Genomic DNA, 23,875 nt, shown 5'->3' with positions numbered 1-23,875 from the left:
GAATGTCATAAATAATTTAGCACTTATGTATTTATAGAGCAACAGCTAAATGTCTCCTCGCATTATACTCATTGTTGACAGCACAAACAAAAGGCATTTGCTTTGTAAAATCTATTTTCAGTCCACTTGTCATTTAAGATTTTCCGTGTCAACTATACGTTGCTTCGAGAGGGTCATGCATTATGTAAATTAGAGTTTAATAGCATACTGTAGCAGTGATGCTAAATTTTTAAAAAAAGGAAGAGGGCTTTTCTAGTTAAAACATTAAAGTCATTAACTTTTGAAAATGTGTAATTACACAATTTTACAGCAGTACATGCGCTTTCTACGTATCAGTTGAGGGCAAATATGCAAATAAAGTTTACTACTAATTTTAAAGCTGATGTTGATGGTATGAGTTTAAAGAACTGGCCGTTCACACCTTCGTGGATTAAGAGAGATTTATCTCGAGGCAGAAAGATTTGTGTTTTTGAGCCGCATCAGCGTTTCACATATTTTTGGAGGAGTGGAAACAGCTGGCTCCTGCTCAAATGTATCTGTGTCTTGTCAGCATTTCCATTGCGCACATGCTCTGCGTACTGACCTACGGGAGAAAAGTCCATATATGAAGGGAAATGTATCCTTTCCAGAAGCAATCCTTATTTTCAGCGACACGGCTATCAATCATGGAAAACACATGCGATGAGACCTTTACCCTCAAAACTGTGGTCACAAATCCACAGTCCTGTCAATGTTGGTCAACCAGCCAAGTTGCCATGGTGACAGATCATCTGACCTCGACCTTTTGTCCAATGCTATCAGGTCTGCAAGTGCAGAACATGTTCTTATAATGAGATTATTAATATTAATAGGGTGCATGAACCCAACCTGTTTATCATTTTGCACACTTTCTCCATCTTGGCTTATTTTAGAGGCTTGGATTGTTTGTAGTTTCCTACTAAAGGTAAGTCGGTTCAAATTTGTACTACCTAGTAGTTATTAGGACGTTTTTCCCACCGCATTTATCCACAAGTATTACAGTATTTATCTCCTGGTGGGTGAGGGCTGTGTGGACCGCAAGCCATTCTGCAAATGTACATACTGATGATGATCCACAGTGGCATTGATGCATTGTGGGCAAATTGGGGTGGGGGTCACAGGTCGATTGTTATTAAGGATGATGGTTGAGTACACTTTACGTGAACTCGTTATTTTTTTTTAATTAACTATTGCTCAGTTTATATTTCATGATTCAAAAATGTGAACCAAGTTTACGGTTCCAAAAATGAACTAGTTCATAGTTATTTTTTCCAAATTACTTATCAAACATATTACCACAGCCCATATATAGAAGTCAGCATTCATCTGATCAGTTTTCACAGTAAAATGATTCATCAGATTGCATGTCATATCAGAAAAAAGTTTATTGTCAGTTTTGTAAAACCAACCTAGGAATCATGTTGTGTAGTGGAATACAGCCTAGAATAGAATTCATGAAATAACTATTTATGAAATAAGGTAAATAAAATAAGTGATGTGTACATTAGAGGGGGCGTTTAAAAATGAAATAACTGAATCCGTTCATGTTTCGGATCCAATTTTGAATCATAACGAAGCAGGGTTTAAATGGGGGCAGCATTTCCCACTCTTTCTTTAGCACTTTCAGCCGGCATAAGCTCCAGCTTTCGCTGCCCTCACTTGAAGATTTTTTTTTTTTTAAGTCTTCACAGAAATGAAACATTTTCCTATTCTCATCAATATGATAAAACTTGTTTGAATAAATATAAGACAAATCCTCGTCGATTTGTCGAGTCTGTTGTCCTTTCTGCTCTCTGTTTGGACAAGGCAAACAGTTGTGCGTCACTGGTGGCTGGTGTTGCCAGATTGGGTGTTTTTTATGCATTAAAACATGAACACAGTGGGGTTTTTTAAGGCTCTGTAGAAATCTGGCTACCTATTGCATGAAGATGAACTCAGAGTGTGCTGTTCACAGACATCAGAATGAACCCATTTACAATAGCATTTGCCAGGCAGTAATACAGTTCACGTTCGTCCAAAATAGTATATAAAACTAGTTAATAAAATATTGTTAAACGCTCAAACTGAGGACTTCATACAGCATGGAACTTTTGCCTGAAATAAGGATATGTTAAGGTTGTCTGTAAGGACCTCAGGCCTCAAACTTTGTGACATGATATTCCACAGCCCTCCATTTTTGGTCTGAGTTCTGATAAATGCAGGAATATCAAGAGACTCCATATTTGTTCAAAGTCAAATGGTAAAAGAAACAAGTCCATCACATCAAATATGTATTATCTATTTTTGGCATCTATTTAAAAATGTGTTATGTCTATACTTTTTACAGGAAAACCTTAAATAACCCCAGACAATGTCATTCGCATGGGACTACATTTTTTTTTTTCATTATCTCTTTAGAATCTGGTGTAATCTTTGAACAAGTATATTCATCGTTTCAGCTCTGCTTACAGCTTTTCTCTGGCTGGTAAATTGCCGAAAGACTTCTACAGTAGACTGTCGCCTATTGATCTGAGCCACCCTAAGATGCTGGAGTCTGACTCAGAAATTAGACGTGCGGTGCGTTGAAGGACAGGCCTGGTCGTTCTGAGCCATTAGTCTCCATGGTAGCATTCTGTCAAGGGCATAGAAATCAAGCACAAATACACCCACGTCCTTCAATAATTAGTGGCTTTTAAGTGATCACTTAGTTGATTTTTTTTTGATTGCCTTATTGGATCGTCCACTTGATTAAGTTGTGAAAGTGATGAAAAAAATGGTAGCATTGGAAAAGAAAAAAAACATGTTTATTGAAAGAGTATGATTACTGCATTTGGCTTTACTAGATGACTTAGTGACAAAAAAAATCAATACAGAAAAGTGCTGCTAATCCATGGACTGGGAGGTGAACCTGGACTTTTTTATTGAATCTTGATCACTCTAATGTTGTGTGCTGGAACATGCAGTGCTAATAGCCACCCTAAAACAATGTTTTAATAACAACAATGACATTTTTAAATCCTTTAAAACCTTCAACCCACCCTAGAGCACCATCAACATTTGATCATCTGGACCATTATGATCGTTTTCTGAAAATGTCATGACGTTGAGAACGTTTGGCATTGAATTGAGAGACAGAAAGATCACTTAACTGTCCCAATTCTTAGTCAGATATTTCTAACCCTAGCCCTTGACACTCCATTTTAAGGGGTAGACGAAAGGGAAGGGCGTCAGAATTGGGGCAGCTGAAGGTTGTACACTTGGCCTCTGCTCTTTACAACTGGTGGAACATTTGTTTTAGACCCCTGTCAAGACGTAGGATCTGAAATGATTGACGATTTCTTATCATAATCGTACAAACCTTGTCTCGGTCAAAATGCACAGACGGTGTTTTGTTAGCCACTTTGGTGTTCTATCTTTGTTGTAAGAACACAAACGCATACTTTGTGAAACAAGAAGCAACTATTTTGGATTTGCCCTCAATTTCCCTCATTATACTTGCAGACGTGGGGAATCTCTTGGTGCCTTACGGTTCTATTTTTATGTCAGAGTTTGTCTTTGAAGAACGTTGTGTGCTGACATTTCACGAAACTCTTGACAGAAATGGGTATCCTTGGGGTGTTGGCTGGCTCAATTTGACGCTACTTAATATTTTATAAACCCTCCTCACCTCTCATTTAAATAATCTGTTCATACTGTAGATTAAATGTTCTATTAAAGCGTCACTTACTGTAGGTAAACCAAACAATGTTCTTATTAAAGCAATATACCTTTCCATGACACGGTTGCTGAGACAGCTCCGAAGTGCACCAGAGGTGAGCGGCCATCTTGCAGGTTTTACAGCGCAGGGCTTGTTTTGAGTTGCCTTGAGAAAAAAAAGGGGAGATAGCAAAAATAAGAGCACAGAGACAGAAAAGGCTCACCGTGTTTTTCACGTCAACACATTTGTCTTCATCTGAGCAGAAACAAGAGCTGCCCTAGTTTTGTTTAGCTGAAGCATCAGCACATAATAACTTTGAAAATGAGGATCAGCTGTCGACAATTCAATCGCTCCACCTGGCACTGAGGGATGATGTTGCTCTAAATATTCCCTTGTGCTTTCTTGATACATCAAAATGATAATATGTTTTTTTATTCTTAAATAAAATAATAAAACAACTATAATACAATATATATAATGTTAAATATATATATATATAATAAAATATAATGCATCCATCATCCATCCATCCATCCATCCTTGATATCCTAGATATCTCCATCCATCCATCCATCCATCCATCCATCCATCCATCCATCCATGCATGCATCCATCCATCCTCAATATCCTAGATATCTCCATCCATCCATCCATCCATCCATCCATGCATGCATCCATCCATTCTCAATATCCTAGATATCTCCATCCGTGCATGCATCCATCCATCCATCCTTGATATCCTAGATATCTCCATCCATCCAACCATCCATACATGCATGCATCCATCCATCCTCGATATCCTAGATATCTCCATCCATGCATGCATCCATCCATCCTCGATATCCTAGATATCTCCATCCATGCATGCATCAATTCATCCTCGATATCCTAGAGATCTCCATCCATGCATGCATCCATCCATCCTCGATATCCTAGATATCTCCATCCATGCATGCATCCGTCCATCCTCGATATCCTAGAGATCTCCATCCATGCATGCATCCGTCCATCCTCGATATCCTAGTGTTCTCCATCCATGCATGCATCCGTCCATCCTCGATATCCTAGAGATCTCCATCCATGCATGTATACGTCCATCCTCGATATCCCAGATATCTCCATCCATGCATGCATCCATCCATCCTCGATATCCTAGAGATCTCCATCCATGCATGCATCCATCCATCCTCGATATCCTAGAGATCTCCATCCATGCATGCATCCATCCATCCTCGATATCCTAGAGATCTCCATCCATCCATGCATGCATCCATCCATCCATCCATCCATCCATCCATCCATCCATCCATCCATCCATCCATCCATCCATCCATCCATCCATCCATCCATCCATCCATCCATCCATCCATCCATCCATCCATCCATCCATCCATCCATCCATCCATCCATCCATCCATCCATCCATCCATCCTCGATATCCTAGAGATCTCCATCCATCCATGCATGCATCCATGCATGCATCCATCCATCCATCCATCCATCCATCCATCCATGCATCCATCCATCCATCCATCCATCCATCCATCCATCCATCCATCCATCCATCCATCCATCCATCCATCCATCCATCCATCCATCCATCCATCCATCCATCCATCCATCCATCCTCGATATCCTAGAGATCTCCATCCATGCATGCATGCATCCATCCATCCATCCATCCATCCATCCATCCATCCATCCATCCATCCATCCATCCATCCATCCATCCATCCATCCATCCATCCATCCATCCATCCATCCATCCATCCATCCTCGATATCCTAGAGATCTCCATCCATCCATGCATGCATCCATCCATCCATCCATCCATCCATCCATCCATCCTTGATATCCTAGATATCTCCATCCATCCATCCATGCATGCATGCATCCATCCATCCTAGATATCCTAGATATCTCCATCCATCCATCTATGCATGCATCCACCCATCCTAGATATCCTAGATATCTCCATCCATCCATCCATCCATCCATCGATTTACCTTCATAAAAGTAATTTGAAAAACTGACTTATAAGAGTGACACAGTCTGGAAAGAGGCCATTTGAAATGTATTATTACACACCTGAAATGACTCTGAATTACTTTGCGAACGTATAAAATGGAAAGCGAGACAGAGACATGAAACAAGATATCTCCGGAGACAAAGCATTGAGTGGTGTGGAGACTAATATTGAATAAATAATGGTCACTCTAACCCTAACCATAGCTGGAATAAGAGCAATAAAATAATAGAAATAAGAGCACTAAAATGAACAATTGACTCAAATTATGCTCAGTTTTGTCTCACAAACTGTTTTCAATCAAGGTTTCCCTTGATCTATATTCATTATTTCAAATTGTTTAAAAACAATTTGTTACTATTTTACTTCTCAAATATCACCACTACTTCTTATTAAAAAGAGTCAAACATTTTAACTTATCACACGTGGGATATTTTGTAGGGTTTCTTGCAAGAAATGCTGATGCAAAGAAAATGAAAAAGAAAAAAAAGATCCAAAATTGCTGTAGGCTGAAAAGAAGGTCTAAAAATAGATCTGAAAGAGGCTTGAGCTTCTTACCCACTATCATGTGCTTGCAGTGCTGGCAGTTGGTGGGTTTGCGAAAGACATGGTCTTGGAAGGAGTGGGTGATCTGTGGTTGGGGGGGCTTGATGGGCAGAGAGGGGGAGAGGCTCAGGGAGGGAGAGCGAGACGTCATGGACGGGTTCGGACTGATGGACGGCGACATGGACGGCGAGCGCTCGCCAACCAGAGGCGATCCAGGCAACAGCGGTGGAGACGGTGGCGGAGGATCTGTGATGAAGTCCGCGGGGAGGCGAGCATCACTGTAGGACCTTTGGAAGAAGTTTTCCACACTTTTACTGCGCATGATGGTCTTGAAGGACAGCGAGCGCTTTAGTCGCTGAAGCTGTGAATGAAGAGGACACAGACAACAAAATCAGACTTAGTACCTCAGCCAAGAAGCTCATTCATTTTCAGCAATAAAAAACGATTCCTAGAGTGGAATTTTAGTCACAACATTGGAAAAAATCAGGGACTCTAGCAATGTTGCATTTCAGGGTTTTTTAAATAACTACTTAGTGTGTTGAAAAATTAATGAATGAGCAATAACAACACATTATATCAGATGAAAAGTTTATTTGAGTTACCATTTTATTGATGTTATTCATAGAGTCAAAGTTGCCTGTTTTGTGTGAGCAAAAGCACCAAGAATCTTAACTCATTAAAATCATGTGACAAAATATAATTTAGAGATAGATTTAGTTTTAAAGCTTTTTTCAACATGTCTCTATGTTATCTAATTTTGAGTTATTCTGTTTACATAATACTAAAACAAACAAACATGATGACTTCATAAATACACAATAAATTACAATTCAAAACTAAGGATATAACAAATCTACAGTAGGATTATGGTCTGCAAAGCCCTTTTGGTTTATTTTGTTTCATGTACTTCATTGGTTTATTCGTTATTTTTTGATTTTATTGTTTTTATATATCTTATCCACTGGGCATACGATATTTAAAACCAACTGTCTTTAATGATGACTGTAAGCCCAATTAAGTGAAAATGTCAGTAACTCCCACTACACCAGAATAAAGCTGTTGCTTTCCTGTTTAAAAAAATAGATCATGTATTTGTATGGATGTTCTCGTTGCACATTCTAGATCCATTTTTGAGGAAATACATCCAAATTTTAAATCTAAATAGCCAAAAATAACTGCAGGAAAACAGCAACAGCTGAGCAGTAGAAGATGAATAGGTGTGTCTCAGTATCACACGGTCCAGGCCTGGTTCTGCGTAGGAAAGATAAACCTTTCCTCCTGGAGAACAATCATGATTAAACATTAAGAGGTTCTGAGTGTGAATGGATCATTCTTGGTGGTGATAAAACCAAACTAGACAGCATACACAAGCCTATTATCTATCAGCAGTTTGTAGTCCAAGCTGCTAATCTGGTGGGGCCCGACTATAGCGGTGATTGATTGTGGCAGTATTTCATTACGCAAACATGGACCGAGCCTCTATTCATATCTAGCCTCTTTTCTATGCAATAAGTGAACCATGCTGTAATGATGGGAACGATGCTCTCAGGGGTACGAAGTCTGTTGCATAACTTGCAGGTACATCGAGCTGGTGGATAATAAGTTGGACCAGTTAGGATATTTAATGCATTATCTTGTTCAGTGCCGAACACATTTACTTCACAGGGACATGTTGTTTATAGTTCTATGAGTCTCTATGCAAGACGTTTGTCAATTGAACTGCTCTGTGAGTGTAGGTGAGAGTGTGTCCAAACCATAAAGTGGAACAAAAAGTTGGACACTTTTTCAAAGATAAAGAAGTACATTTCTCTGAATAACATTGTTTGGTAATATCAGTACAAGTAAATGTTTATAGACTTGTATTTATGATCTTTATATATAGGTATTTATAAAGGATTTTTTAAATAAAAACATAGTGGATTCTTATATAAAAATGGACTTTGTTTGCAAAACTATACCAGTAACTATTTGGAAAAGGAGATAAGAAGGAAGTGTAGTTCAATGTGGTTGTATAATGGTTACAATAATGTGTGGTCAACTAGTTCTGATGGAAGAACAGGAAACAAAGTTAAACCTGACTAGGAAGGACAAGATACGATCAAACGTTGGGAACAAAGCTAGACAGAAGTGGTGAGATGGGAAACATGTTGAGCAAATGTAGGCATACAGGCAGACAGAATACAATCAACAAAGTTAATGGGTGGGGGGGCGAAGAATGACAGTAATAGGTGGATTGACCAGTGACTTGCTGTGAGAAATGATTAGGTGTGCCTAGGAAAACTCTCATATTTCCAACAAAGATCATTATAGATTTGTACAACTCTGGAACTTTTACTACAGATAAATAAAACCAAACACAAATGAGAATAAAAAAGTTGTATTCCAAACTATATTTGGGGCTTAAGGAAATGTAGAATCATCTCAACATAATACCAGCAATTGATGGAAATTAGAGGAAAAATAAGCCTTTACGTAAAAGAAAAATGGAAAAAGGAGTTCCATATCAATATATTAAGCAAAAATAATGGGTACATATTAATCTACAACATCTTCTCATATCTGGAGGGAACATTGTTGGAAAAATATTATTAGTTTCTTTATCACACCAAAAATTCAAAGAAAGCAACTGTCATCAGATCAACCGTGTTGAAGGAATTGTAAAGCTGTCAATGTAGATCATGATCACATTCTTTGGTACTATGCTGAAATTGTTAAATATTTGCAGGATGTGCTTGCAGTAATTGAAAGTATCTTGGGGTATAATATTCCATATTCAAGTTCTGTTTTGTATTTTGGCATAATTGTACATTAGGATAACAAATATTTGTTTAAAATACTTTTGGCAGCATCTAAAAAGGCTATTAAAAAAACTGGCACAAGACACAATCACATACTATTGAAGAGTTAACTCATGTTATAAATGAAGTGTTTGAAATGGAACTGTTAAGGACACAAGAAGAGAAATACATACACACATGGAGAAAATAGACTTTGTTTTCACAACATAGACATGATTGAAATTCTTATTGACAGTGTTTCTGTGTGTCTTCTGCACTTTGAAAGATGTGTTGAAAATGTACGAGCGATCCCTTATTTTATTTTATTTACATATTTTTTTTATATTATTATGAATTATATTTTTTTAATAATTATATTTGTATGTATTTATGTGTGTTTGTTTTCTTTAATGTAAAAAAAAAATAATAATAAATTGTCATATTTCACCTGGTTGCTAGTATAAGACATTATTTCCATGGCGTTAATTCCGACTTTATCCGACAACTTTTCAACACCAATTGAAACTGGCAACTTTTGATACTGGCTCCCATAGTGGGAGACTTTGGTGCCAGCGTTGTAGACACTGTCATTGTAAGCGGAACAATAGCTTCAGACTACACAGAAATCCTAGTGAGATTGATTGAAAAAACAATGGGGACAGCAGCCGCGGGCTTCCATCTTGTCCTACGACATTGTTTTCATGGACTTATTGACGCTCAACACGGGTTGGCTGAGTAAAGAATATATATCGAGAACGGGGAATTATTTATGTAAAGCTTGACATGAAACAAAAAAAGCTTTTGCAGTGATGTATGTTGTGGTGGTTGGTAAATACTCAGCAGAAAGACACTTTTACACATTCCCTTGTTCCTTGTGAATAAATCAAGACTATATTTTCTTTATATATATTCCCTGCAGCACTCATGTATATCTAGTGGTCTGATTTTTATATAAGATATGGGTCATGGCTCAAACAGGTCAGGTAAGAATGGTATAGAGAACGTAGGATAAAAATGACAAATAGTATCGCTCAGAATAGACTCCAAATTTGAAATATCTCATACTATTACCACATGATAAATGATGTCTCAAAGCTGCTGACATAGAAGATATATGTCTTTAAATCTTAGGATAGGATGTTAATAATGTTACAAATAAAAGACGCTTCCATTGAAAACATGTCCGCTTATTCATTTTATTCCAACCATCTCCCATGTTTCAAATTGGACAACCATAACTAATCTAACTATCAATACATGGCACACCAAAAACCAATACTAAGATGTGTTTCCTTCTTGTTCAGATGTATTAAGTATTCCAATTTCAGCTCAAGCTACTAATGTCTTTCATTTTAAGAATGTATAAATCAAGAATGTAACTGTCCAATAAACATATATTGCACCAGGAGGTGAAAGCATGACCGTGAATCTTTCTCCTTCATTAACAGCATGATTTACAAATGTTCCCTGAACTGATACCATAATAACCCAACTTTATCGATATCCTTGAAGCAACTCCTCCCCTGCTGTGAGTCAGACTTTGACCATCTGTCTGAGCAGACTAGTAAGAGCCTGTAATTTTCCCATCAGCTCCACACACAAGTTCCCTGCAGCACTCATGTAGCTAACAAGAACTTCACAATCAATGCGTCCACAGGAGAGAAGGACAATAATTCAATGACAAAGCTTTCATGCTCCTCAAACACAAGGACGTCAAGTGTGTCATCAAGGCGTAATTCTGCTCTGATCTGGCAGAAATATATAATCATAGGTCATTATTAAACTCCTCTTTCGTCTGCCGTGTGATGTTGGCTCTCCACCCAACCTATACAGGTGTGTCCGTGGAGATGTGAAGTTTACATTTACCACACCTTGGTATTAACATCAGTTCAAACTAAACATTGTGTTTACATAAAGTATACTGATGTAAAAACTGTCGTTTTATCCTAAAAATAAAAAGTCCAGGACTGTCCATCCACCGACAAATCACTTGGGTGCTCCTTAACCATGGGTCAAGTTGACCCGGTGTTTGTGTTATCCATTTTGTTGTCTCTGGGTCAAGGTGAACGACCTCCCTGGCTTCCAGAAATACATATATACGCTCCTGTAGTATGTTTTGTCCGTTTTGACCCGATGCAAAGAAACTGGGGTGTACAAAGAAGTTGGAGGGCGACGGTAGGGTTGACATGATGCATTATTGTCTTGATAAGAAGGGGGTACTTTTTAAAGATGGGAGGGGAAAAAAAAATCTTTACAATGACGATTAAGGTTGCAAAAGAAGTTCACCCTGCTTTCTATATATCTTCAAGAAAACCATCATTTCCCAACACTCTTGCAGAAACTAGATACGACTCCCCTGCACCACCTGCTATATAGAGAGGTAGAAGTACTATTTTAGAGATTACATGTAAACATGTTGCAATATGGGAGGAGTTTGTACGTCTCCCTGTGTTGCGTGGGTTTACTCCAGGCACTCCGGTTTCCTCCCACAGTCCAAAAACACTAGGAACTTTGGGAAATTGTCTGTCGTCTATGTGAATGGTTGTATGTCTTTGTGTGCCCTATGAAAGATTGGCGTGCTGTTCAGGGTGTCCCCTGCCTCTCTAGCGAAGAAGCATGATGTAGTACTCTGTAGTATAACATAGGGGTCAACTGGAGAGTTCTCTTTATGTATTGCTCACTTTGAACACGAACATTACTAATGTATCTGACAAGTAACTACTGTCATTATTCAGTGAATTGACCCAATATTGAGGAAAACACCAGTGACCTTTGTAGGAAAAGTATTTTTTTAGGTCCAAGTTGTACAGTTTTCATAACTTGACTGAAGAGATAATAGACAAAACCCAAAGCCAAAAAGTCATGACTCGAGGGAAATAAAACCAAGCTCAAGTAAAAAAAAGTGAAACACTGCTGATACACCCCAAATATTTAAGCCCTACATAACATTCATGTAGCTGTTTGTTCATACTAAGCTCTAAAATTGCCTCCATGCAACAAACTCAAGCTCCAGGCATTTTGGACTGCGACTTATCCTTCTTAATGATGTATAAACATATCTATTTAAAGTGTTCACTACAGATGACTCGATAAACATTGGCGTCGCAAAGAAGAGCAGCTCTATTCTTAGAGCAGAAGAAATCAATCAAAATCAAGTAAATCAGGCAGTTGGCTCTGGATGACTACAATAACATTAGCTAATTGTTAAAAATAATGTTTGTTGAATAGTTTTCTGACATGAGACTCTTTAAGGCAGTGGATTAGGAAAACATGTAAGAGCTTGTAAGTCTTTGCCTCTGCTGATCTTTGGAAAATATAGTTTCAATAACAAAAATGTTAATAATTAATAATAATAATAATAATAATTCTGATTATATTATTAAGTAAGTAGCATTAGCAAGACATAGGTAAGTTTCGTTTTGAATAACTTGTCATTATGTTGTTCAATGAAGTAGTGGATGCATTTTTGTATCGATTCCTTTGTTTATTTGTCTATTTGATTGTAAAATAAGTTGAAAAGAATCATGAACAGAATTGTACCAAAATGAAAATGTAAACAAAATTTTTGAGTACAGGCAGATTGAAGAGATGATCAATTTATGATGGTCTTACCATCACCAACATTCAAGTAATTTGCAAAATAAATAGTTTTAATTTGTTTTCACTCCAATCAATGTTTTTCTTTCAACAGTTTAGGCATATTTGTGAGCTCAGGAACTGAGATTTTTTTAATACCACGTGAATGCAAATATTTTCTGTGTGCAGTACTGCATATTTAAATAAAATATTGGAGTACTTCTGACTGACAAGGCTTCTAGACGTTATGTAGTTTTTACAACTTTATTTAGTAACTGATGCACAGTCTGCTGTAGGTCACAGCCACCACCATAACACAGGAACACCGACAACTTTTTCTCCTCCCCCTTTACCCCAGAAACCAAGGGGCCAGTGAAGATCTAAGTGGCTAATAAAGGTCTACCAAGAACCAGCTTTAAATGTAGAAGACTAAGATTAAATCAAGATCATATTGTGGCTGCCTAGAGTAAAGTTAAAATGTGAATAATATTATATTTCACTGTGTGGTAAATTACATTACAGTCTAACAAAGTGATCACAATGAGTGAGACTTTCTAGTATATTCATATATTAAAAAAAATGACAGAAATGCTGGAGATATTTAACAATCGATTGGACGATTTTTTATTTATTTTATTCATTTTTTTAAAAGTAAATACAGTTTGACTCTTAACCAATTTCTAATCTATTAAACAAGAACTAACACATTTAAACATTGCAGCTGATGTTGACAAACAAGGTTGAGATTTTTTGAACCTCACAGTGAAGTGAAAGTAGTTATTGTATTATTTTTATACTGTAGGTTTGTCGTAGCTTCGGCCTCATATTATTATGTTAAATATATTTTAAGAGTAGTAGCAAGCTCATTAACACGGCATTAGATTTCAAATGTGTGATTAAATGGAGGTTCTAGATGTGTATGATGCAGCTGCAGATATTTCATGACCTCACACTTTCCTCCTGCTACAATTTGTCATTATGCATGAAATCTGGCTGAGACGCTGGTTCCTTCTTAGTGTCTCCACACACAAAGTCACACACATTAAATACACACATTATTTCACTGACTATTCATAAGCGGAATATATTTGTCGCTCTCAGATGCATTATTAAGCGTTAATAGCTTCCAAGTCACAGTCTTGTAAACACACACATTTTCCATGTGACAACCATCAAAGCGATCCACATTAATTAAGGAGCTCTTTGAGGTATTCCCGTGTTCGCCGTTTCAAAGTCAGCAAATCAACACACAGCGTTAATAAGAAGTGAACCTTAACTCGCAATGTGTCGATGTGACTGTGAACGCCCCACAGCCATTTACCACCTCAGTGAACTCAGCTCTCCTTAAAGTAGACTGCAATAGTGTTGTTTGTTCCATCAGTCCACAGACCCTTTTCTCCACAAGTGCTGTGACTGAATCATAATCGGCTCCTTCCCTTTGTTTTCTGACTCATTCTGTTCAACCCTTTGACTGTTATGATGCACTTTTATGAATAAAACAATAATATCCTTATCCTTGTTTTCATTATGCATTAGCAGTTCTATTCTAAATATAACTTGTTCAAAATATTCCAGTTGTCATTGTTTACTTTTCTTATACTTTTTGTCCAACACCTTGAGATGCAATGAAACCAATGTAGGGCTTTATATTATATTTACATATATTGACCATAGTTACTTTATGAATTCTATTTAAATAAAATATATACGTTTTCAAAAATTTAATTAAAACACACTTTTTATATTTTTAAATAAACAAATGTATTTTTCATTGGCTTTTTTGGGGGGGTTTTCACAACAGCACATATAATGTGGCATCTTAACCCCTTGTGTTATCTCTATAAAATAAATTGTATATAAGTTTAAAAAAAGAAAACAATGGAATCTCCTTGTTTCTCTTCCACTGTTTTTGTTATCCTTAATTAGACTTTTCATTCATTTATTCATTCCTTTTCTGGAAGCCTATCTCAGTTTCTTCAGGCGAGAGGCAGGGGACACCCTGGACAGGATGCCAGTCTGTCGCAGGACACACAAAGACACAACCATTCACACACAAACACTTACACCTACAGACAATTTCCCCAGGTCTCCAATCAATATCAACCTCTGTATATTTTTGGACCGTGGGAGGAAACCAGAGGGCCTGTGGCGTAATACATTTGAAATTACAGTCTTAAATTGTGAAAAAGTATTGCTTGAAAGAAATTCTTTCCAGTTATTTTCTCTCCACATATTTGAGAAAAGGCTCCAGAAATATGAAGTGCAGTCATCCAGGAGATTAGTTGCCACTTACTCTGATACAGAACATTTAAGACATGGGAACATGGTGAGTACTGCAACGCTCAATTTAAGTACTTTTGTCAAACACCGAAAATCATTTTCCAGCCAATGTTTAAACTGATGGAACAGGTTACTTCTTATTTTGTTGTTTGTAATTTGTATTTCAAGGAATAAAAGCTTCCCATGGCCATTTTTTTTCTTCAACATGTTCTGCTAATGCTGTTAAACCTTAATGTGGTAATATTTACGGAGTACCATGAGTAAAACTACCCCCTCTCTATGTTTAGTCCTTGTTTAATTATTTTTCATACCGTGGTTCAGTTTGCTGAAAATGTTAAAAATGGGACTGTGTGATACCAGACTTTGGCAAATAACACATTCACACCATTTTTAAGCCCTTTTTAACCCTTCCTAAGTTATATTTAGAAAACTATAGTATAAATAAACATTTCCTTTTTCAATAAACACTTTAAACAAACAACTGTGTAGCTTGACTTGAAGCGAAAGTCATAAGCAAATGAAAATAAATAAATTAAGAAATAACAAACTTGGGCTTAAAATGTTATGTTTTTAATCTTTTGCATACAAATAATCTTCCTGTTTTACTTTAAACTTCTGAATCCTAAACATGAAGACATGACATGTATACGTTTCATGATGTGTCATCATGTAAGTCAACGATTGCATTTTCTCCATGGATGGTTCATCAGCCATCTCCAGCAGCACCACTCATTATGTGCTCCGAGAGAACGTTCCACGGATCCATCCCAGACGAGGAAGAGGAAGAATCGCTCGCACCGACAGATGCCGCTGATCTCCAAAGAGTGAGACACAATTGGCCAATGATTGCGGCTCATGCGTCGCATCTCACCGCTCCGCCACTTATGTCTCTGCCAGCGTTGGTAATAGACCAGGACGGCGTTGTGAGCCAGAGAAAAAATACCGCTTCCCATCTACTAAAGCCCTTTGGCAGTGTGTTCAAACATTTATTTTTGAGTCTTTTCCATTTTGGGCTGCTGGCGGGTTCCAGGGGAGCATCTGTTATCAGAGAGCTTTTATCACCCTTATCTAATTAAAATCACCAAGAATACATAGAGTTACGTCTGATTAGGTTCGATCAAAAAATGATGCCTACCTCCAGGGGTTACATTAATAATACAAAGGCTTGTTAGATGCTTCCAAATCTCTACAGACTAAAAGGCGTTCCATATATATCAAATAAACTGGCATTAACCTCGATAGTTTCTTCCCTCCTGAGGCCACCATTGTGACACGGCCAACATGAAACATTGATATAATGGTTTATTCAGGAGTACACAGGGCGACTCCTCACAGATCTGGGGAGTCAACGGGTGCAGACAGGATCGATCGGAAGAGCGGCGGGAGAAGCAGGCGGATGATTAAATAGCCCGGCTGATGACTTCATGGGTATAAATGGTAGTAATGTGGTGAGTCTGGAGGCGACAGGGAATCTTGTGAATACCAATCAGGGACTTATTTTCCGGAGTTTCTCTCCATCTCCGGATGAAAGATATGGAGTGAACCTGGAGGTTAGTAGTGGACATGATAGTGGGGTTGATAAGGGAACAGGGGAAAAGCGTGTCAACGCTGTAGAGAACATGTAATATCAGCGTATTGTACTAGTCAAAAGCATGGCATCGGTGAACGTGCGTGGTCCTGACAAAAGACATGTGTTTGGACACAAAGCCTCAGCTGTACGAGCGCGACATTGACAGGTCAGTCATAAATGAAACGACCTAAAATGCATCTGCCAGCAACATGCTCTTGGAGGCCAGCCACTGAAATGACTGTTCATAGATTGCGCGCACAAATGAAAGTGAATCATAACAAAGCACTTCTGAAGACACTCTCTTCAGTTCACACCCTGATGCATTATGGGTGTTGTGAATAGAATGCTTCTTTTGATTTTCATTTTCAATGAGCATCAAATTACTTTTTAACCAAATACAGGTGACAATCTTTTATGTGCAACTTACAATAACACTGTTATCCAACGGGGCGAGTGGCCAAAATCTTTTGGCAACAGAAAACGTCTGATTTACTGTAGATATTATTTTTTAATACTTACAGGTACTGATGGTCTGATGAAGCTTCATGAAGCAGTTTTATGTTGGTTAAATGTCAGTAGGTGGCGCTATCCGTTTAAAAATGATGTGTTTTTTCATTAGAACAGTACAAAACAAAGTAAAATAGTGCAGAGACCGCCATCTAGTGGACTCTGAAAATAATGACACTGCTTCATGAAGCTTCATCAGACCATCACTAGTTACAGGCTTCATCTATATTTATTTACTCTGATGAGCTCCTTCACGAAAGACATTCCAGTTTATTACTTTTATTGTCAACATCCTTATTTTTATATATTTATGTATATTTATTTTTTATCTGGTGTCTTTATAGGTAGATATATAAAAGAATAGAGAACATAAATCTATGTCCATTTTTGACAAACAATCTGGGGGGCCTCACAAAATGACGATGTTCATGTCACACACTTTCCTATTATTACCCATTTCCATCAACACCATTCATTATTGAACAAGTCGTATTTTCATTTTGTATCTTTATATCTTCTATAATAAAAAAAACACTGTTTGTCAGTCATGGTTGATTCTGGACTATGTGGAATGGACATTCATCCAAAAAGTACCAAATGCCTGAATACAAATGGGATGTGTCCAATAATGGTTCTTTGATTATTACTGACTTAAAGGAGTTGTATTCTGAAAAAGTAATATTATCAGTTGATTCTTGACACATAATTGTTGTTATTCAATCATATTTAATCATAGACTAAGCTTGTAAATTAATGAAAATAAGTAAAACAAACTCTATATTTTATAGAAACACAGGTCCAGAGCTCCGACATGATAAGATTTTTTTTTCATGTAATTAAAGGTTTATTTTGCCATGGTTAAGCTGTATAGCAGAGAGATACAGCAGTGGCTGTAAATGTAAAAAAAAACAAAAAACATCACCTTCACAAACATTTGTGTTTATTTGGTAGTGATGGCCAGAAAATGGTCGCACAATCAAATTTCCAATTTTATTATAGGATGACTAAACGATATAAGATATAAAGCTCTTCATATGTGAGGGACTCAAAGCGGTCCAGAGTCCTCATCCAAGTGCAACAGAGCAAATGGATGAGCGTTTTTAGACAAAAAGCGTAACTCACAAGTATATGAATGAATGGACTTGGGTGCCTAAGTTTAAAGTTCATATTAAGTTTTAAGCCAGCTAAACTTGAAAGTAGTGATGGTCTGATGAAGCTTCAGGAAGCAGTGTTGTGATGTTTAGAGGTCAGTAGGTGGCGCCATCAGTTTAAAAATGATTAATTAGAAAAGTTTTTCAAAACAAAGGAAAATAGTGCAGAGACCGCCATCTAGTGGACTCTTTAAGTAATGACACTGCTTCATGAAGCTTCATCAGACCATCACTACTTGAACGCATGAAAAAACACCCAAAGTAGTACTAACCGAGAACTATAAAGAACATAGCAACATCCGCAGCTAAGAAGCTAAAGCTAAAGCTTAAATGTAAGGGGCTTGTGAAAAGTTCAAGATGGTTGCCTTGGTGCTTGTTTTTATATTTCTATATCTTATTTTGTGTGATTAATATTAAAAACACGTTCACATTGAAAAAAAGGAAATATACAATAGCATGACCTGCAAAAAAAAATACAAAGTGCATGAAAAATCCATCTCAATATAACACTCAATCAGCAAGAGCTAGTAACAACAAAATGTTTGCATTTATGTACATTTGATTGTATGCTGACGATGGTGGGATGTATGTGTGCGTCTCCTAACTTTTAGAGACTTTGTGTGAATGTGTCAGTTTATGTTTTAGATTTTTTTTTATATGGAATGAGGACTCTGAAACAGAAGTTTTGTTTCTACATATTTTGTGTTTTACTCATTTTCACTATACAAGAGTCACATATTCAAGTTATTTAAGATAACATCTGGTGGGTTTCTTTTTTTTTCAAAATAAAACACCTTACAGGCTGTAATAATCAAAATAATAGATTATTTAATGTTTTTTTCTTTCTTTCTTTGAGGCCCTGTGACAAATGTCTCACTGATCTATTGTTTAACTGAAGTTTTAATCATGACATTCATTTGATCTATTTAAGAACCAATATTTCCCCTCAAAATATTTTTGTTCAGTTAACAAGAAACATAGTTCTCGTCTTTCTTAAAATGCAAGTTGAAGACCATGAGATGAGAGGTGTTTAGGGGGTGAGATACTTGCCTTGGACGACATGGGCTGGACGGACATGGTGCTCTCCATCTCAGTGTTCTCGGTCATCATCGCGGGAAGGAGAAGTCACTTGGAATAATAAGACGTTAACTATCGGAACAACCTTCTATTCGTGGAGGAAAGACTCGAGATTCATCCATTAAAAGATGCTTGAAGTCCAAAGTGGACGATCAACTTCACGCATGTGTCTCCACGCTGTGAAGTGGACGCGTACAATCCATGTGGTTCCTCGCGTCAGTGAATCAAATTCAACTAACATAGAGACATAAATATCATTATAGTTTTGTTTTTTTGTCTTATTCTAACGGACACGTCGTTTGGATGGTCCCGTTTAAAGTCCTTCCAATGCGCGTCAAGTCCAGAGAAAGCGCACTTCACACCCAAAATAGAAATTATAAAAAAAAAAAGGTCAAATGTCTTGATCCAAATAGAAACCTCGGCGGGTGCTGACGACTTGCGTAAAATCCAGAGAAAAGTGAGCCGTGCGGCACCGAGGACAGTTAAATTTAAACAGCACCGGAGGAACGCCTCCGCGTGCGTCCGTGGATGAGGATTGGAGAGATTTTTACAACCGTGCCAGCGTCCACGCGCACTGTCAGCAGCCGCGGGAGGGGGCTTCGTTTGAAACTAAAAATAGAAACGTTAAAGCGTGACATTGATAGACGTGAAATGGGCGAAACATGAAGGAGATTAAAAATCAAAGGCTCGCAAAGTGCAATTGAGTGTCGGGCAGATGGTTTGTTTCGGAGATAAGGTAAGGTAAGGTAAAACTTTATTGATCCCTCAGGAGGTCTCCTTAGGGAAATTGTTTATAGACAGATAGCAGTAGGTCAGTACTTTTGTACACCTTGTTTTTTGTTGAGATTATATTTTATTAATTCCAGACATTTTATTGCCAGAAAGGAGGATTATTCTGTCTGCAGTAGCTTATTTCTCAAGTTATAAATAATTGGCATTTATTTATTTTACCCTAGGATTCCTTGTGAATATTGTGGCGAAACACATTAAAAAATACTTTTCATTTCATAGATTTTGATAGAAACCTTTGTAAAACGATGTGATTTTCTCAAGTCCATCTGTTTTTCAGTCCATAATAAGCAAACGTGTCTTTATAGTTAAGCATCATTTTAGAAAATATATGTACCTTACCTCTTGCAATAAGCAGCCCTTTAAAACCAAATATTGGTAAATGAAGAAATAATTCAAGTCAAACGGGAAAGATAAAACTGTTTGGATTTATTCTGACAAATGAATGTTCCATGAACATGACAAAATTGACGAAACAACACAAAACAGTGTCATAGATTTATAACTTTAACTGTAACAATATAATAATAATAATAATAATATTTTTTAACTGGACAATAAGTGTATACGATTATCTATACATACAGTCGAGACAAAGACAACACACAATGTCATAACATAATAAAACTGACTAATATTGAATATTCTACCATTTCCAAGCAGATCTTTAACTATGTCAGTGTGTTATTCAGTCAGCAGTGGTCGGTTTTATAATGAAATTGGTCATAAATCAAGTGTAGCTGACGCATGTGTAGTACGGGAGCTCAAGACTCCAAAGTTAATGTTGTGTAAAAAAAAAAGCTAATGTTGAAGAGCATTTGTCCAAATCCTCCTTACTATTTAGACACCCCTGAACCAAACCACCCAAAAATAGAGAAGGTCTGGACATATCAAATGATACTTCCATGTTCATTTGAAAACCTTTTTCATTATTATTTACGAGTTTTAGACATTCTATGGTAAAAAGGAAGACAGTAAACACCAGTTATCAGTGTTTTTTGTTTTAAAGTTTAGTTTGGTTTGATTTAAAGGCAACTGCATTTGTACTTTGCTATTGTTAGCAGAGATTATTCATCTGCATCTCATACTGGAATTCATAAATACTGAGATTAAATGAAAATAAAGTTATATATATCTAGCAACATTGAGAAAAAAAACACATTGACATCATCAGAAAGTTTAATTATTATTTGATTTGCTTTTTAATAATAAAAAAAAGAAGAATTAAGTAATAAATAATCCAAGCACACTTCAGAATTAATTTATTTTAAAATATGTTTATGCAATTTGCTCGTTCCCACAGGTCAAAGAGAGGTCACTAGAATACAAAGAGCTGTAAACAGACCTGAGGCTGTTGACTATTATGGCACAACACATTAAGTTTGAATGTTCGTAATATTCCCTGCAGCAATGTCGCTAAGAAATCTTTTATTTCAGTTTTACTAGGACGACAAGTACCTGTTTATCTGAGTGAATCAGAATTTGTGTGAAGTGTTAGTTACTATGATTGACACACAAAACACCATGTGATTCCAGATCAATAACAAGTGTCAATGAGTAATTCAAAATCAATACTTCTTTTTTCTTCAACACATTGCAAGTGAATCATTGAACTGAAAATCATCTTAATTCATTTTAATATATTATTCTTAATTTTCAAAATAAAATTAGAAGCTTTTTATTTATAATTTCATAATACATTGACATACACAGACAAATGCTCCTCCAAAGGATTAACATGTTTTAATTTGTATTTATTTAAGTAAATAATTTCTTCTCAAGCTTTTAAATTGAAAATATGTTCATATAACATATTTTACTTAAATTATGACAGTTCCATTGTAATATTTGTATCAGTTATTTATTAAGTATGTGATTTTTAACATAAAAAAAGAAAGAGTAAAAAAAAAAGCGAACTTTCAAATTCAAATAGTTATATATCCTCATTTTCTCAAGTCTTCTGGGCAGAAATAAGAAAAGGTTTTGGCAAAGCGACATAGCCGCGGGTGGACGTACTCATGAATATTTTGGGGGGATTTGATACACTGTAGATTTATTTCCTGGAGGAAATACTTAAAAAACATCTGTAAAAGGAGATAAATATGTGCTGTCAGGCCTTATTTGAGAGTAACTGACTTTGAAAAGAGGAGATTATAGCGACTCTGGATGAAGGGCCGGTGCAATGAGCTGTGATCAGAATCGCCTCCGAGAGGTGAACATTAACACGAGGTTCTGCTCACACCGCTCGCAGAGCGGGGGAAACAAAGGGAACCAAAATCACTCCCATATGGCAGATGACGGTCCCGAAGCAGTTGGTTGTCATGGTGCAGCAGCTCAGGTAGAATTGATGGGACTTTAAATCGTAAATTAGAATGTGGCTAAAGCACCCAAATATTCGGAGCTGTTCAGTCATGTGGATGAGAAGTGAGATTCACCGACTCGTAGTATCATGAGAAATGCGTTGTTTTTGTAAATACACATCATGTTTCTTTGCTTAGTCTCATCTCGGCGGCTGTAATTGAACAAGCAAGCAAGATTGAGTTCAAACATTTCTTATTAAATCAGAATCGGAGGTTGTTTGAAATCAATCATGTGTAACAATTATGGATTGTGCCTTCATTTATCTGTTGTGTAAATGGAATTTGTAGCTGGTTTGCCTTTGAGCCATGAGCACAGGAATAACAGAGAGCGAGGTAGACCGATAAACAAACCAAATTGTTTTCTTAATGTCGGGACGAGTATGATAAATTCACTATACTCTCCGCGTTAGTTGTTGGATTTTATGGCAAAATAAGAGTTGAACAGGTCTAAAGATAAATACCTAAAGTTGTTCTATTACTACATTTTTAAGGTGTTTGGGGATTACCATCTGGATCCAGGGCTTGTCACTCTCTAGTGCAACCACAACTCTCCTGACTGACATCTTTCAAATGTTAAAGTCTTTCTCTCCAAGATGCAGTGAGTCCCTCATCATGATCATGTTTTGAAGTCATTACTTTAAGTTCTCGGCGAACGAGAGGTTATGAAAGCAGTTGATTTTTAAACGTAATAATGGCTTCACTGCTCCTCCAGCTAGCTGTAATCACTCCCCACTTTGTTTATACAATGAGTCCCTTGGAGGTAGAGACTTATGGGATCGATGACACGCGGAAACCTCGATGCTTGACCAATCACAGCACAGTGGGCGGGGTTATAGTAGACGTGATTTAACTCTGTTAAGTGTTTTTAGTGGGCGCGGCTTAACCACTAGGCATGTTAGAGGAAGCTGAACGCTTCTACCACCTGCTGAACTATTAGACTTAGACACATGCCACACAAATATATGCAATTATATTGATACCAGACTTATATACTGTATAATAGCATGTAAAAAAAATGAAACAGGCATGGAAATTATTGGCTTGTGTGAGTACTGTTTATTAGTTCTATTCCATGTGATCTAATGTTGACTTTCTTGTGGAGATTGGAGGATGTTAAAACACCACTGTGATGTGGAACCTTAGGTCATCAGATCCCTGTGCCAGTAAGTCAAGGTGATTTTCAGTAGATGCACCATGACTCCCTAAATTCCTAAACGTCAAAAGGCTATAAGACCATCCAATGATGACCAAAGAGCTTGAATACAAGGGGGAGAAAGCAGGTGCGTTCACTGGCGAACACATAAGGTTATAAACTGCATGATTTATCTGGACAGCAAATCATGTTGTTTTTTTATTTAAATGGTTAAAAATATAGAGTTGTCAAGTTACCCCTTTAGTGTCAATCAGCATGTCATGTATTTACAGAAGGATCATGGGATGTCATAAAACATCTAAATGTGACACTTAAATGGAGAGATCAGACTCATATAAGCTTCTTATAATTGAATCTTTACACATAGTG

General features: G+C 37.0%; 1 protein-coding gene across 2 annotated transcripts in view; it reads right to left on the bottom strand.

The window, feature by feature from the left end:
* The window catches only part of LOC148065381 (SH3 and cysteine-rich domain-containing protein 2-like), a 39,725-nt gene extending 20,099 nt beyond the window's left edge, over nucleotides 1-19,626 (bottom strand). For both annotated transcript variants that reach the window (XM_087809971.1, XM_087809972.1), the window contains exons 1-3: nucleotides 19,178-19,626; nucleotides 6,279-6,627; nucleotides 3,765-3,859 (exon numbers count right to left, since the gene is read on the bottom strand). In XM_087809971.1, the coding sequence (XP_087666097.1) occupies nucleotides 3,765-3,859; nucleotides 6,279-6,627; nucleotides 19,178-19,237 (504 nt within the window). In that variant the 5' untranslated portion in view covers nucleotides 19,238-19,626. The remainder of the gene's footprint in view (nucleotides 1-3,764; nucleotides 3,860-6,278; nucleotides 6,628-19,177) is intronic.
* Between the last annotated feature and the right edge of the window lie 4,249 nt (nucleotides 19,627-23,875).

Source organism: Callionymus lyra, chromosome 15, assembly GCF_982586985.1.
Source record: "Callionymus lyra chromosome 15, fCalLyr1.hap1.1, whole genome shotgun sequence".
Classification (NCBI taxonomy): Eukaryota; Metazoa; Chordata; class Actinopteri; order Syngnathiformes; family Callionymidae; genus Callionymus; species Callionymus lyra.
This window is presented reverse-complemented; position numbering and strand designations above follow the sequence as displayed.